Source organism: Mchenga conophoros, linkage group LG13, assembly GCF_057382185.1.
Source record: "Mchenga conophoros isolate Kocher_MC1m ecotype Shallow Benthic linkage group LG13, M_conophoros_male_GT1.1, whole genome shotgun sequence".
Taxonomy (NCBI): Eukaryota; Metazoa; Chordata; class Actinopteri; order Cichliformes; family Cichlidae; genus Mchenga; species Mchenga conophoros.
In genome coordinates, this window is record NC_140538.1 from 31007940 (window position 1) to 31022723 (window position 14784).

A 14784-nucleotide genomic window follows, 5' to 3' on the forward strand; every position below is an offset into this window, starting at 1 on the left:
GGATGCAAGACTGAAACAAATCAAAGGCACTCAGAGACCTTTTGGTGGAATGTCAGTTTTAGCTGTTGGAGATTTTTACCAGCTGCCACCAGTGCGACAGTCTAAACCTCTCTGTGTTTACGATCCAGAACAGATTGACCTATGGCAGGAACATTTTCAGATGATCACTCTAACCGAGATCATGCGTCAGAAAGATGATGTGGCCTTTGCAGAGATGCTGAACAGGATTAGAGTCAAAGAAAAGACGGATGAACTTTCTCAGTGCGACAGAGATTTGTTGTCACAGGCTGTGACTGCACCAGAAGAATGTCCAACTGAGGTCTTACACATTTATGCCACCAACAAGAATGTGGAATCCCACAACATAGATACCCTGAAGAAGCTTCATTCAAACATCATAATAATCAATGCAGACGATTTCCAGAAGGATAAATGTACAGGCAGAATGGAACGAAGAGACAAACCATTTACAGGTGGGCGAAATGATTTACCTGACACTCTGAATGTTGCTGAAGGAGCTCGAGTCATGCTGACCAGAAACTTGGACACACTAAACGGTTTAGTCAACGGTGCTTTTGGTATACTGGTAAAGGTGGTGAGATCTGAAAATGATGGACACATAATTAAACTGGGGCTCAGGATGGACAACCGGCAGCCTATGAGACACAACCGCAGTGCTAATGCAGCATCTGATGATCTTGTTTACATTGAGAGAGCAGAGGAGAGTCTGAAGTTTAAAGGAGCAGTACGCAGACAGTTTCCTGTAAAGCTAGCATTCGCCTGCACAATTCACAAAACTCAGGGTCTTACAACACAGACAGCTGTAGTTTCAATGAAGAACATTTTTGAACCAGGTATGGCTTACGTTGCTCTCAGCAGGGTGACGTCTCTCAGTGGACTCTATTTGCAGGACTTGGATGAGAAAAAGATTTACGCCAATCCCGAGGTAACTGCAGCGCTCCAAACCATGAGACAAGCCAGTGTTGAGGAAATGATGCCTCTTCTTCAGGTCAGAGAAACAGCCAGCAGACTTGACACTCTTACACTGATCCATCACAATACAGAGGGTTTGCCATCTCACATCAGTGACATCAAGAGTCATCATGAAATGTGTTTAGCAGATGTTTTGTGTCTCACTGAGTCTCACCTTCAAGGCTCCTTTGTTGCAGACAGTCTTCATTTGGACGGCTACACCATGTTCAAACGCAACAGACATGTGTCCTACACAAACTTTCCTCACATGGCCAGCAGAAGTGGTGGGGGAGTTGTTGTGTATTTGAGGAATCATTTTCAGGTTCAGGTAAAACAGTATCTGCATAATGTCACTGATCTTGAGTTTTTAGTGTTGAAGGTTCAGGCTCCATTCCCTGCACTCATTGCTGTTGTGTACAGACCCCCTGACTACAGTTTGACACCATTCATGCAAAACCTGGTAAGTCTTTTAGATTCACTTGAAATAATGGACTGTCACCCAATAATTGTGTGTGGAGATTTTAATGAGAACCAGTTGCAGAGTGGAAGAAAACAGATTCTGGAGCAGTTTCAGTCGAGAGGGTATTCACAGCTGATCACTTCTGCCACTACAGACAAGAACACCCTGCTTGACCTCATTTTTATTTCTCAGCCACAGAAATGTCTGTATTCAGGTGTTCTGAGATCATATTACAGTTACCACAACCCTGTCTTTTGTGTCCTGTCCTCGAGCCAATCATGAAGTCGTCTGGTGAGTTTTGAAACAATTACAGATCATGTTTGTTACAGAGTTTACTGATTGTAGAGCATGAAAAAGATTTTTCATTGAAAAAAGGGTCTTCCCTACTCTGTCTGTCAGAAGACCCTTTCTTATTGCAATGTTATTAATCATTTCACCAAATTATTGCTGAACTTCATGCAGAGCAGAGAACATCTGCTATCATGCACCTCTGATCTGAAATGTGCTGCAACATTTGATAAACCAACATCATGTTTTAAATGACTAAATCTTTTTACTATGACGTATGTAGCTCAACAAACGAGATCTTCCCCTCCAAGGGCTTTAAAATATGAAATAGTAAATAAATAAATCCCAGATAAATGCAGGTATATATTATGATGACATACACGAATAAATACAGACAATTATATTTTCTTGATTATAGTAGATTTTGTAGAATCAAAAGTTTTTGTGATGAATGAGTTTTTGCTTATCATGTTTTACAGGTAAAAAATGTCAAAAGTTTTAAACTATCTTTAGGCTACCAGAGATGTCTATAATGATACATTATGTAGAGAAAAACATTAGTACAGCTTACAGAATGTGTATAAAAACTGATGTAGAAGTAAATGGATAGTTTTCTGAAAGTTCCCGACTACAGTTTAACACCACCCACCCAGCTCAGCCCCCAAGTGTCTATGTAATGCTGGTATGGTGTGTGAGTTTGACTTGGCCTTTATCCGGGTGGGTTTGGGTTTGGGTGGATAAAGGCCAAGTCAGAATTCTCTGAGCAGCTGGAAAAAGCTGCTAATAAACAAAGACATCATAAAGTGTGGGCTTTAGGTGTAGCCCCCGCTTTCTGATGCACTAATTAAACTTAGTAACCGACACCCCATACCAGCATTACATAGACACTTGGGGGCTGAGCTGGGTGGGTGGTGTTATAAGCACGTGTTTTGTTAGATATATTTTTTCAGATAGGGCACAGTCTCCTTTGTGGGAAAACCTTCAAACTTCACCATCCTCAGCTGAAACAACAACATCTTAACACCATCTTCATGAACTGCTGAGCCAAACCTGATCCATCAGTGCTGGACTGCACAGATAACTACATGCCACAAGGAGACTGCTGTGTTATGAACTGCCATACCAGTGTGTCTTCAATGGAGAAGATGACACACCCATCACCTGACCTCCTGCCTGATCATGCTGCCACACTACAACCTCTGAGACCATCAATGATGACTCATACTGAGGAAACTGTATTTCCTGTCAGAGATGCTCAGTGATCCTCAGAGCAGAGAGAGGTATGATTCTTTATCTTTGATAAAAAATGTCAGTGTTTTTAATTCAATTAATTAATTAAAATCTTGTTTATTGCATAAATAATTCCACACTCAAATGATTATACTTGTTGACACTTTTTGAGTTTTAATTGACATTATGGATTACAAATCTATGCTTTTTCTACTCTGTCTCTCTGTGCAGGTATTGCTGTCTTCTGAGTTCTTCAGTGTCCCAACTGAGACATTCAAACCTCATTGCAGAGCTCATGTCTTTCCTCACCATCATGCGAGTGTGAGATTGCTCTGGATTCTGGTTATGTGGCCCACAGCACCTATAAGGTATTTCAATATTGTTCATTGTATAACTTATTTGTAGTTTTTAGGGTTTGTACAGACAAATAAAATGTTCCTTTTTCTGTATTTTTTAGAACAAGCTCGTCCAGTGTGCCTGCATTCCAGCTTCTTAGACTCTACGCAAGTGGACAGAGTATCAGTGTTTGACCACTCTTACAGACACTGACTTCTGTCAACTCACTGCTACTGATCAGGCACTTCATCCAGGAAGACAGAGGGCTGCAAGCCTGTCATCATTTCCAGTGTGGCTTTGTATTCTTGGGGTAGCATCAGATTTTTCCCACAAATATTCAAAGGTAACATTTATTTTAAGCTTAGTTATTAAATCAAAAGTCTTCTCTTGTGTTATGTCTGTGAAGGTTCTCATGGTGTCCTTTGATGTAGTCTCTCTCTTTACTTGCATACCCACTACGGAGGCCGTGGAGACTGTCAGAAAACGACTACAAGAAGACAGCTCCTTGGAAGACAGGACCAACTTCACACCCGATCAGATTTGCACACTGTTAGACCTCTGCCTTACCACTACATATTTCAAATACAACGAGGGTTTCTACAGACAAAAACATGGCTGTGTCATGGGCTCCCCCGTGTCACCTATTGTAGCCAACCTTTGCATGGAGGAAGTGGAAAGGAAGGCTCTTGGCTCTTTCAAAGGAAGAGTACCCAGCCACTGGTACAGATATGTAGACGACACCTGGGTCAAAATCAAAACTCAAGAAGTGGAATCCTTCACTGCGCACATTAACGCCGTGGATAAAAACATCAAGTTCACCAGGGAAGACACAAAGGACGACTGTTTGCTTTTCCTGGACTGTGCTGTGCACATTGAAGAGAACGGCAACCTCAACATTGAAGTTTATTGGAAGCCCACACACACGGACCAGTACCTCCTCTTTGACTCCCATCACCCTCTGGAACACAAACTTGGAGTAATTAGGACACCCCCCCGGGCAGAACATGTTCCCTCTAAGCCTGAAGGGAAAAAGAAGGAACACAAACATGTAAATGAAGCACTTAAAACATGTGGCTATCCTAATTGGGCGTTTATAAAGTCAGCAAAGATGCACAGAAAAGAACATCAGATACCAGCGAGGGAGGATAAGAAAGACAGATGCAACAACATTGTCATCCCCCATGTACTAATTAGACTTAGTAACCGACACCCCATACCAGCATTACATAGACACTTGGGGGCTGAGCTGGGTGGGTGGTGTTAAAAGCACTTGTTTTGTTAGATATATTTTTTCAGAAACGGCACAGTCTCCTTTGTGGCAAAACCTTCAAACTTCACCATCCTCAGCTGAAACAACAACATCTTAACACCATCTTCATAAACTGCTGAGCCAAACCTGATCCATCAGTGCTGGACTGCACAGATAACCACATGCCACAAGGAGACTGCTGTGTTATGAACTGCCATACCAGTGTGTCTTCAATGGAGAAGATGACACACCCATTACCTGACCTCCTGCCTGATCTGGAGACCATCATCATGCTGCCACACTACAACCTCTGAGACCATCAATGATGACTCATACTGAGGAAACTGTATTTCCTGTCAGAGATGCTCAGTGATCCTCAGAGCAGAGAGAGGTATGATTCTTTATCTTTGATAAAAAATGTCAGTGTTTTTAATTCAATTAATTAAAATCCTGTTTATTGCATAAATAATTCCACACTCAAATGATTATACTTGTTGACACTTTTTGAGTTTTAATTGACATTATAGATTACATATCTATGCTTTTTCTACTCTGTCTCTCTGTGCAGGTATTGCTGTCTTCTGAGTTCTTCAGTGTCCCAACTGAGACATTCAAACCTCCCTGCAGAGCTCATGTCTTTCCTCACCATCATGGGAGTGTGAGATTGCTCTGGATTCTGGTTATGTGGCCCACAGCACCTATAAGGTATTTCAATATTGTTCATTGTATAACTTATTTGTAGTTTTTAGGCCTTAACACAAATAAAATGTTCCTTTTTCTGTATTTTTTAGAACAAGCTCGTCCAGTGTGCCTGCATTCCAGCTTCACAGAAAAGAACATCAGACACCAGCGAGGGAGGATAAGAAAGACAGACACAACAACATTGTCATCCCCTATGTAGCCGGTGTATCAGAAAAACTCAGGAGAGTTTTCTCCAAATACGACATCCCAGTGTACTTCAGACCCAGTAACACACTCAGACAGAAACTGGTTCACCCGAAAGACAAAACTCCTAAACACAAACTTAACAATGTGGTGTACGCTGTACAGTGCAGCGAGGAATGCCCAGACTTCTACATCGGAGAGACCAAACAGCCACTTCACCAGCGCATGGCACAACATAGAAGAGCCACCTCCACAGGACAAGACTCAGCAGTTCATCTGCATCTAAAGGACAAAGGTCACTCTTTGAGGATGCCAATGTTCACATTTTGGACAGATGGAGGAGTGAAAGAAGCCATTTACGTCCACTGTGAGCGACCATCTTTGAACAGAGGCGGTGGTTTACGACACCAACTGTCTGCCATCTATAATCCAGTTTTGAGTTCCCTCTCCAGACACCGTAACGTCCACTCACATCCTGGGAGTGGGCGTGGGTGATTTCCTGACCTCAGGAAATCACATGATAGGGTGGGGCCAGGTTTCACAATGAGCTCACCCGAAACCCTGGCTGATTGGGACCCACACCCACTTTCACACCTTGGCTCATGTGATTAGGTAGAGGATCATCAGGGGGTTCTTTGTCCCTCTTTGGGGGGAAACTCCCACTGGGTTTAAATCTGGGACTCTCCACCATTGACCCTTAGAACTGAAGAAGCTTCTCGGATGAGAGGTGAAACGTCTTCAAGGAACTCAAAGAAGTCCAGACGCTTTTCTTTCCAAGCTCCTTAGACTTCACTTGTGTTAATTACATTTTATTTGTTGTTGTTTTCTTTTAGATTTATATGCAGTGATTGGCTGTGGTGGAGCTTTGTTAACCGTGTGGAAAACATCTGTTTGTGATGATATTTACAATGAGGCTTTAAGGTGACAGTTTCCATGTAATTTCAATCCTTTTACTAAGCAAAAACATGTTTGCAATTAACATGTTTTTTCAGTTTTGTCTTTTGGATTTATGGTTAACATTCCTCTGTGACAGCAAATACTAAACTGGTCCAAGTAACCAGCATATCATTGGTCAAAGGCAAAAAGGACCACATGTCACACTAGCAATGAATTTTTGACTTTGTTTGTGTTAGTATAGAGTAGGTCTAACAATGGTTTTCCACATCTGCTCTAATATATATAGATAATGGGTCAGACATATAAAGTCATTTTGAAAAGTTCATAAAGGTCATTTATATGTGTTCCTCTTTATCATTTTATATCAGGTCACACAGCTGACTTGAGTTTTGATCAGAGTAGAACCATAACATTCATGCTAATGGTTCTACTGTTTACAGTTACTTTATGATGGATTTCACCCTGGTCACAGCACTATGTGAAAAGCTGTTAGAGGTAAAGTTAAGCCAATTAATACATCATCATAAGTCACTCTCTAACGCAGGGCAGTGATTATTATTCACTGTAATTTATTCCACAACAATGTTCTTTATTTGATTCTTTAAATATGCACATCGATTGTTTTAGCTCTGTGACTCTCCACACCTGAAATATATCACAATGTGGACTTCATTTCGACAGTATTTTGTAGATTGGTACCATATTTATCATCGAATCATCTTGTGCACTTATTAACTAAATGTTGTTTGTTTTTGTTTTTTTGTTTGTTTGTTTGGGGGTTGTTGTTGCCATTTTTACCTTTCACCAACTGTGTAAATTCTGCAATTTTACCTTGGTTTTGTTTCACATCAGTTTATCTGCTGGCTGGTATTCCTGTCTTCCTTCTCTCACCCCAACCGGTCGCAGCAGATGGCCGCCCCTCCCTGAGCCTGGTTCTGCTGGAGGTTTCTTCCTGTTAATAGGGAGTTTTTCCTTCCCACTGTCGCCAAAGTGCTTGCTCATAGGGGGGGTCATATGTCATATGATTGTTGGGTTTTTCTCTGTATCTATGAAGCGCCTTAAGGTGACTTTTGTTGTGATTTGGTGCTATATAAATTGAATTGAATTGGTTTTCTTTCTTTTCTAATGTTTCTGGTCATTTTTCACAGTTAAACAAGTAACTTTGAGGTTACGTCATCGTTTTCAGCTGTTATCTGTATACATTTTTTTCCTAATAATTACATTTCTGCAAAATTATAGCAGTTCTGGTAAGTTGTAATATTTCTGCCAAGTTATTAATTTTTGACTAAATTATTACATTTCTGCTAAGTTGTAGCTTCTGGTAAATTACAACATTTCTGCTGAATTGTTATGTTTCTTCTAAGTTATTGCATTTCTGCTAAGTTATTACATTTTTGCTAACTTGATGTTGTTCTGCAAAGTTATTAAAATTTCAACAACTTTTTAAACACTGACTTTGATTTCTTCAGCTTCTTCAGCTATTTTCAAGTATTTTCAGCAGACAGCTTCAGCTTTACAGTTTCCTCTAAGTGATTGCAGTTCTGCTAAGTTATTACATTTTAGAAAAGTTCTTTTGCTTCTGCAAAGTTTTTACAATTTCTGCAACTTTTCAGCTTTTTCAGCTACTTTTTGCATACAGCTTCAGCTTTAAGCATCCACACTGCATTTTCGCAGGAAATGCAAATTGGGTGGATGCCGTAGGCATCCACACTATTGAGATCCTGTTTCTCTTTATTCTTTATCCTTTATTATTCTAGTTGCTCCGTTTCTTTGCCGCTTAACTACTCCCTCAGTTTTCAGCCGATTTTTACCATTCAAACTCTAAACTGTTCTGCTATTTCTGCTTTCGACTGCTATATCTTTTGGTACTTATTACTATTATACTTTTTAAAATATTACACTTTTTTCCTTTAATTTGTCCCATTGAAATGAATGGGAAACTTCTACAATTCTGCTAAAACTTGCTTGTCTTTGAAACTTAACTACTTCCTCATACTTTCACCTAGAAACTCCATTCAAACTTTAAAACGTTCTCAGATGATTGGGCTATTCCTGTGTGATTCAGCTTTTTCATATCTGTTACCGTTTTCATGTAATGACTCTTTAAGTTTTCAGTTACAACTTTGTGATTTTTCAGAAAATACATGTGTTGCTATGGTTGCTATGCAATTAACTCCCACTGCACACTCGTCCGTTCTGAATTTTCTCTTCATGTCTGAACAACTCCTTGCTACTCGCTCAATTTCCACTCAACTTCCACAAATTATACATCAAAACGTAGGTATTTTTGCTGGCTTTAAGACAGTGTCACTATAATTATTGTGAGAGTTACGTTTTTTTCACAATTTGCCTCGAAGTGACACATGGTCTAAAAACTCCCCATTCAAAGTCTATGGGGAGGTTGTGAAACTCAGAGCTGAAATACTGAAACTGAAGGCATTTTCAAATCGTCATATCTCCTTAACGAAGCAAAGTTAAGACATGAGGCTTGTCCCTGTATATCTTCAGACACTCCTGACACTCACAATTCAAGAATTATTTTCTCACCTATTACCGTTCTGAGATGAGTTAGACTTGTTTGAGGGGTGGAAATCTGTCCTCCTCTCATTTTTCAAATTCCGAAAATGAAGCCGTTTCTTCTCTCGTCATATCTCCGCGACGGAGATACAAAGAGCTATGTAAATCGCAGTCAAAGTACACCAAAGTCCGCTGATTCACCCAGTGCAAGAATTATGCTTCTATCCCACCTAGTTTTTGAGTTACACGACGTTTTGTAACTCCAAAAAACGGCGTTTTTCGCGTCTCACCGCGATCTAATTCTGACTCCTCATCACCCTTTTTTTCAAAGCGCCCGCCCCCTTAGAGGTGGCGCGATTGGTAATGACACCGCTCTTCAGACCAGAGGTCGTGGGTTCGATTCCACCTTGGCCCACATGTTTTTTTTTTAACTACAAATTTATACACTATCACAGACCGGTAATTCATATTGATAATTTATTACAATTCTGCAAAGTTTAATGATTTTAGCAGCTTTTCTAATATGGACCTCAGATTCTGGTTAACAGTCTATGGCAGAAATACATACAAGTACACAGCCTGATGAAGCAGACAGAAGCAGTACCTCTGATTGGTTCCGCAGTTTCACCTCTTATCAGCACAAATCTCACCCTCTTCTGCTGTTTTCACCTCTTTTCTGCTAATTTGAGCTTCTGTTCCACAGTGCACTCAGCCTCTTCTGCTGTTTTCATTAGAATTTTAAGCTTTTCCACCTTTTTTCAGTTACGTGAGAACCAGTTTGGCTCAATGAGTAGCTGAAAAATATCAGCCTCTTCTGCTGTTTTAGCAGGATTTCAGAGTTCAGCTTTTTCACTTGTTTTAAGCACAAATTTCAGTTTCTTTACCTCATTTCACAACAAAGTTCTTCCTCTTCACCTCTTTTCTGCTAATTTGAGCTGCTGCTCCACAGTGCACATTTTCCCTCTCATCATATCTTTGCTTGTGACCAGAACTCATTTGGCTCAGAGGGTAGGGCATCTGTCGTGAGACCCGGTGGCAGAGGTTCGAATCCTACCTGTGACAGCTGCTACACATGTTCACTGCTTGCATGCGCTCTGCTTTCTTGACACTCTCCAGTGTGTCATTACACATACAGCCATCTTCAGCAAGCACTTCTGCTTCTACACTTCTTTTCAACTCGGCTTTTTGCTTCTTTACCTCTTTTCAGCAGAAATTATTCCTCTTCACCTCTTTTCTGCTAATTAGAGCTCCTGCTCCACAGTGCACTTAGCCTCTTCTGCTGTTTTCATTAGAATTTTAAGCTTTTCCACCTTTTTTCAGTTACGTGAGAACCAGTTTGGCTCAGTGAGTAGCTGAAAAATATCAGCCTCTACTACTGTTTTAGCAGGATTTCAGAGTTCAGCTTTTTCACTTGTTTTAAGCACAAATTTCAGTTTCTTTACCTCATTTCACAACAAAGTTCTTCCTCTTCACCTCTTTTCTGCTAATTTGAGCTTCTGCTCCACAGTGCACATTTTCTCTCTCATCATATATTTGCTTGAGACCAGAACTCATTTGGCTCAGAGGGTAGGGCAGCTGCCGTGAGACCCGGGGGCAGAGTTTCGAATCCTACCTGTGACAGTTGCTACACATGTTCCCTGCTTGCATGCGCTCTGCTTTCTTGACACTCTCCAGTGTGTCATTACACATACAGCCATCTTCAGCAAGCACTTCTACACCTCTTTTCAACTCATCTTTTTGCTTCTTTACCTCTTTTCAGCAGAACTTCTTCTGATTCACCTCTTTTCTGCTAAATGTTTAGCCTTTTCACCTCTTATTAGCACAATACTAAGCAGCTTCTGCTAATTTCACCAGAATTGTCAGTCTCTCCACCTCTTCTTTGTAAGAATCAGTTTGGTCCAGTAAGGTGAGACGCCGCCTATAGATCAGAAAGGCCAGGTTCGAATCTCGCTCAGGGCAATGTTTTTTGTTTTTTCAACTTTTTCTGCTTTTTTCAGCAGAAATCTTCAGCGTAAGGCATCCACACAGCATTTTCGCAGGAAATGCAATTTTTTCTAGTTGGGTGGATGCCGTAGGCATCCACACTATTGAGATCCTGTTTCTCTTTATTCTTTATCCTTTATTATTCTAGTTGCTCCGTTTCTTTGCCGCTTAACTACTCCCTCAGTTTTCAGCCGATTTTTACCATTCAAACTCTAAACTGTTCTGCTATTTCTGCTTTCGACTGCTATATCTTTTGGTACTTATTACTATTATACTTTTTAAAATATTACACTTTTTTCCTTTAATTTGTCCCATTGAAATGAATGGGAAACTTCTACAATTCTGCTAAAACTTGCTTGTCTTTGAAACTTAACTACTTCCTCATACTTTCACCTAGAAACTCCATTCAAACTTTAAAACGTTCTCAGATGATTGGGCTATTCCTGTGTGATTCAGCTTTTTCATATCTGTTACCGTTTTCATGTAATGACTCTTTAAGTTTTCAGTTACAACTTTGTGATTTTTCAGAAAATACATGTGTTGCTATGGTTGCTATGCAATTAACTCCCACTGCACACTCGTCCGTTCTGAATTTTCTCTTCATGTCTGAACAACTCCTTGCTACTCGCTCAATTTCCACTCAACTTCCACAAATTATACATCAAAACGTAGGTATTTTTGCTGGCTTTAAGACAGTGTCACTATAATTATTGTGAGAGTTACGTTTTTTTCACAATTTGCCTCGAAGTGACACATGGTCTAAAAACTCCCCATTCAAAGTCTATGGGGAGGTTGTGAAACTCAGAGCTGAAATACTGAAACTGAAGGCATTTTCAAATCGTCATATCTCCTTAACGAAGCAAAGTTAAGACATGAGGCTTGTCCCTGTATATCTTCAGACACTCCTGACACTCACAATTCAAGAATTATTTTCTCACCTATTACCGTTCTGAGATGAGTTAGACTTGTTTGAGGGGTGGAAATCTGTCCTCCTCTCATTTTTCAAATTCCGAAAATGAAGCCGTTTCTTCTCTCGTCATATCTCCGCGACGGAGATACAAAGAGCTATGTAAATCGCAGTCAAAGTACACCAAAGTCCGCTGATTCACCCAGTGCAAGAATTATGCTTCTATCCCACCTAGTTTTTGAGTTACACGACGTTTTGTAACTCCAAAAAACGGCGTTTTTCGCGTCTCACCGCGATCTAATTCTGACTCCTCATCACCCTTTTTTTCAAAGCGCCCGCCCCCTTAGAGGTGGCGCGATTGGTAATGACACCGCTCTTCAGACCAGAGGTCGTGGGTTCGATTCCACCTTGGCCCACATGTTTTTTTTTTAACTACAAATTTATACACTATCACAGACCGGTAATTCATATTGATAATTTATTACAATTCTGCAAAGTTTAATGATTTTAGCAGCTTTTCTAATATGGACCTCAGATTCTGGTTAACAGTCTATGGCAGAAATACATACAAGTACACAGCCTGATGAAGCAGACAGAAGCAGTACCTCTGATTGGTTCCGCAGTTTCACCTCTTATCAGCACAAATCTCACCCTCTTCTGCTGTTTTCACCTCTTTTCTGCTAATTTGAGCTTCTGTTCCACAGTGCACTCAGCCTCTTCTGCTGTTTTCATTAGAATTTTAAGCTTTTCCACCTTTTTTCAGTTACGTGAGAACCAGTTTGGCTCAATGAGTAGCTGAAAAATATCAGCCTCTTCTGCTGTTTTAGCAGGATTTCAGAGTTCAGCTTTTTCACTTGTTTTAAGCACAAATTTCAGTTTCTTTACCTCATTTCACAACAAAGTTCTTCCTCTTCACCTCTTTTCTGCTAATTTGAGCTGCTGCTCCACAGTGCACATTTTCCCTCTCATCATATCTTTGCTTGTGACCAGAACTCATTTGGCTCAGAGGGTAGGGCATCTGTCGTGAGACCCGGTGGCAGAGGTTCGAATCCTACCTGTGACAGCTGCTACACATGTTCACTGCTTGCATGCGCTCTGCTTTCTTGACACTCTCCAGTGTGTCATTACACATACAGCCATCTTCAGCAAGCACTTCTGCTTCTACACTTCTTTTCAACTCGGCTTTTTGCTTCTTTACCTCTTTTCAGCAGAAATTATTCCTCTTCACCTCTTTTCTGCTAATTAGAGCTCCTGCTCCACAGTGCACTTAGCCTCTTCTGCTGTTTTCATTAGAATTTTAAGCTTTTCCACCTTTTTTCAGTTACGTGAGAACCAGTTTGGCTCAGTGAGTAGCTGAAAAATATCAGCCTCTACTACTGTTTTAGCAGGATTTCAGAGTTCAGCTTTTTCACTTGTTTTAAGCACAAATTTCAGTTTCTTTACCTCATTTCACAACAAAGTTCTTCCTCTTCACCTCTTTTCTGCTAATTTGAGCTTCTGCTCCACAGTGCACATTTTCTCTCTCATCATATATTTGCTTGAGACCAGAACTCATTTGGCTCAGAGGGTAGGGCAGCTGCCGTGAGACCCGGGGGCAGAGTTTCGAATCCTACCTGTGACAGTTGCTACACATGTTCCCTGCTTGCATGCGCTCTGCTTTCTTGACACTCTCCAGTGTGTCATTACACATACAGCCATCTTCAGCAAGCACTTCTACACCTCTTTTCAACTCATCTTTTTGCTTCTTTACCTCTTTTCAGCAGAACTTCTTCTGATTCACCTCTTTTCTGCTAAATGTTTAGCCTTTTCACCTCTTATTAGCACAATACTAAGCAGCTTCTGCTAATTTCACCAGAATTGTCAGTCTCTCCACCTCTTCTTTGTAAGAATCAGTTTGGTCCAGTAAGGTGAGACGCCGCCTATAGATCAGAAAGGCCAGGTTCGAATCTCGCTCAGGGCAATGTTTTTTGTTTTTTCAACTTTTTCTGCTTTTTTCAGCAGAAATCTTCAGCGTAAGGCATCCACACAGCATTTTCGCAGGAAATGCAATTTTTTCTAGTTCAGCTCTGAGTTTCACAACCTCCCCATAGACTTTGAATGGGGAGTTTTTAGACCATGTGTCACTTCGAGGCAAATTGTGAAAAAAACGTAACTCTCACAATAATTATAGTGACACTGTCTTAAAGCCAGCAAAAATACCTACGTTTTGATGTATAATTTGTGGAAGTTGAGTGGAAATTGAGCGAGTAGCAAGGAGTTGTTCAGACATGAAGAGAAAATTCAGAACGGACGAGTGTGCAGTGGGAGTTAATTGCATAGCAACCATAGCAACACATGTATTTTCTGAAAAATCACAAAGTTGTAACTGAAAACTTAAAGAGTCATTACATGAAAACGGTAACAGATATGAAAAAGCTGAATCACACAGGAATAGCCCAATCATCTGAGAACGTTTTAAAGTTTGAATGGAGTTTCTAGGTGAAAGTATGAGGAAGTAGTTAAGTTTCAAAGACAAGCAAGTTTTAGCAGAATTGTAGAAGTTTCCCATTCATTTCAATGGGACAAATTAAAGGAAAAAAGTGTAATATTTTAAAAAGTATAATAGTAATAAGTACCAAAAGATATAGCAGTCGAAAGCAGAAATAGCAGAACAGTTTAGAGTTTGAATGGTAAAAATCGGCTGAAAACTGAGGGAGTAGTTAAGCGGCAAAGAAACGGAGCAACTAGAATAATAAAGGATAAAGAATAAAGAGAAACAGGATCTCAATAGTGTGGATGCCTACGGCATCCACCCAATTACAAGTCTGTATTGCTGACAACAGGCCTTCGATAGAGTCTCTTGGATATTTCTTTTTGCTGTTTTGAAGAGAATGGGCTTTAACAGTATCTTCATCGAGTATATACAATCCTTGTACCACAGGCCATTGGCTAGAGTTAAAATAAATGGGGACCTGACAGACAGTTTTGAGCTCTTCAGAGGAACCAGGCAGGGTTGCTGCCTGAGTCCAGCCCTGAGTCCAGCCCTTTTTGCTCTGTATATCAAGCCTTTGGCTCAGTATA

At 40.4% G+C, this 14784-nt stretch overlaps 1 protein-coding gene across 3 annotated transcripts; it reads left to right on the top strand.

The window, feature by feature from the left end:
* The first annotated feature begins 251 nt into the window (after nucleotides 1–251).
* Nucleotides 252–7690, top strand: LOC146561544 (uncharacterized). Of its 3 annotated transcripts, XR_014888008.1 has the most exons (8): nucleotides 252–1009; nucleotides 1170–1723; nucleotides 2722–3000; nucleotides 3182–3318; nucleotides 3408–3629; nucleotides 3718–4926; nucleotides 5104–5240; nucleotides 5327–7687. XR_014888008.1 is itself a non-coding variant. In XM_085243002.1 (7 exons), exon 1 carries the CDS (start codon nucleotides 446–448, stop codon nucleotides 1712–1714), a length of 1269 nt encoding a protein of 422 aa, XP_085099128.1. In that variant the 5' UTR covers nucleotides 255–445; the 3' UTR covers nucleotides 1715–1723; nucleotides 2722–3000; nucleotides 3182–3318; nucleotides 3408–3629; nucleotides 3718–4926; nucleotides 5104–5240; nucleotides 5327–7690. The 3 variants fall into 3 exon arrangements, 2 of the variants coding, with proteins under 2 accessions (XP_085099128.1, XP_085099129.1); XM_085243002.1 differs by having other exon boundaries at nucleotides 255–1723; nucleotides 5327–7690; XM_085243003.1 differs by having other exon boundaries at nucleotides 255–1723; nucleotides 3750–4926; nucleotides 5327–7690.
* Nucleotides 7691–14784: the final 7094 nt, after the last annotated feature.

What these genes read in the sequence shown, in the direction of transcription:
- LOC146561544 (XM_085243002.1), top strand. Translation starts at nt 446, where the DNA reads ATGGAACGAAGAGACAAACCATTTACAGGTGGGCGAAATGATTTACCT.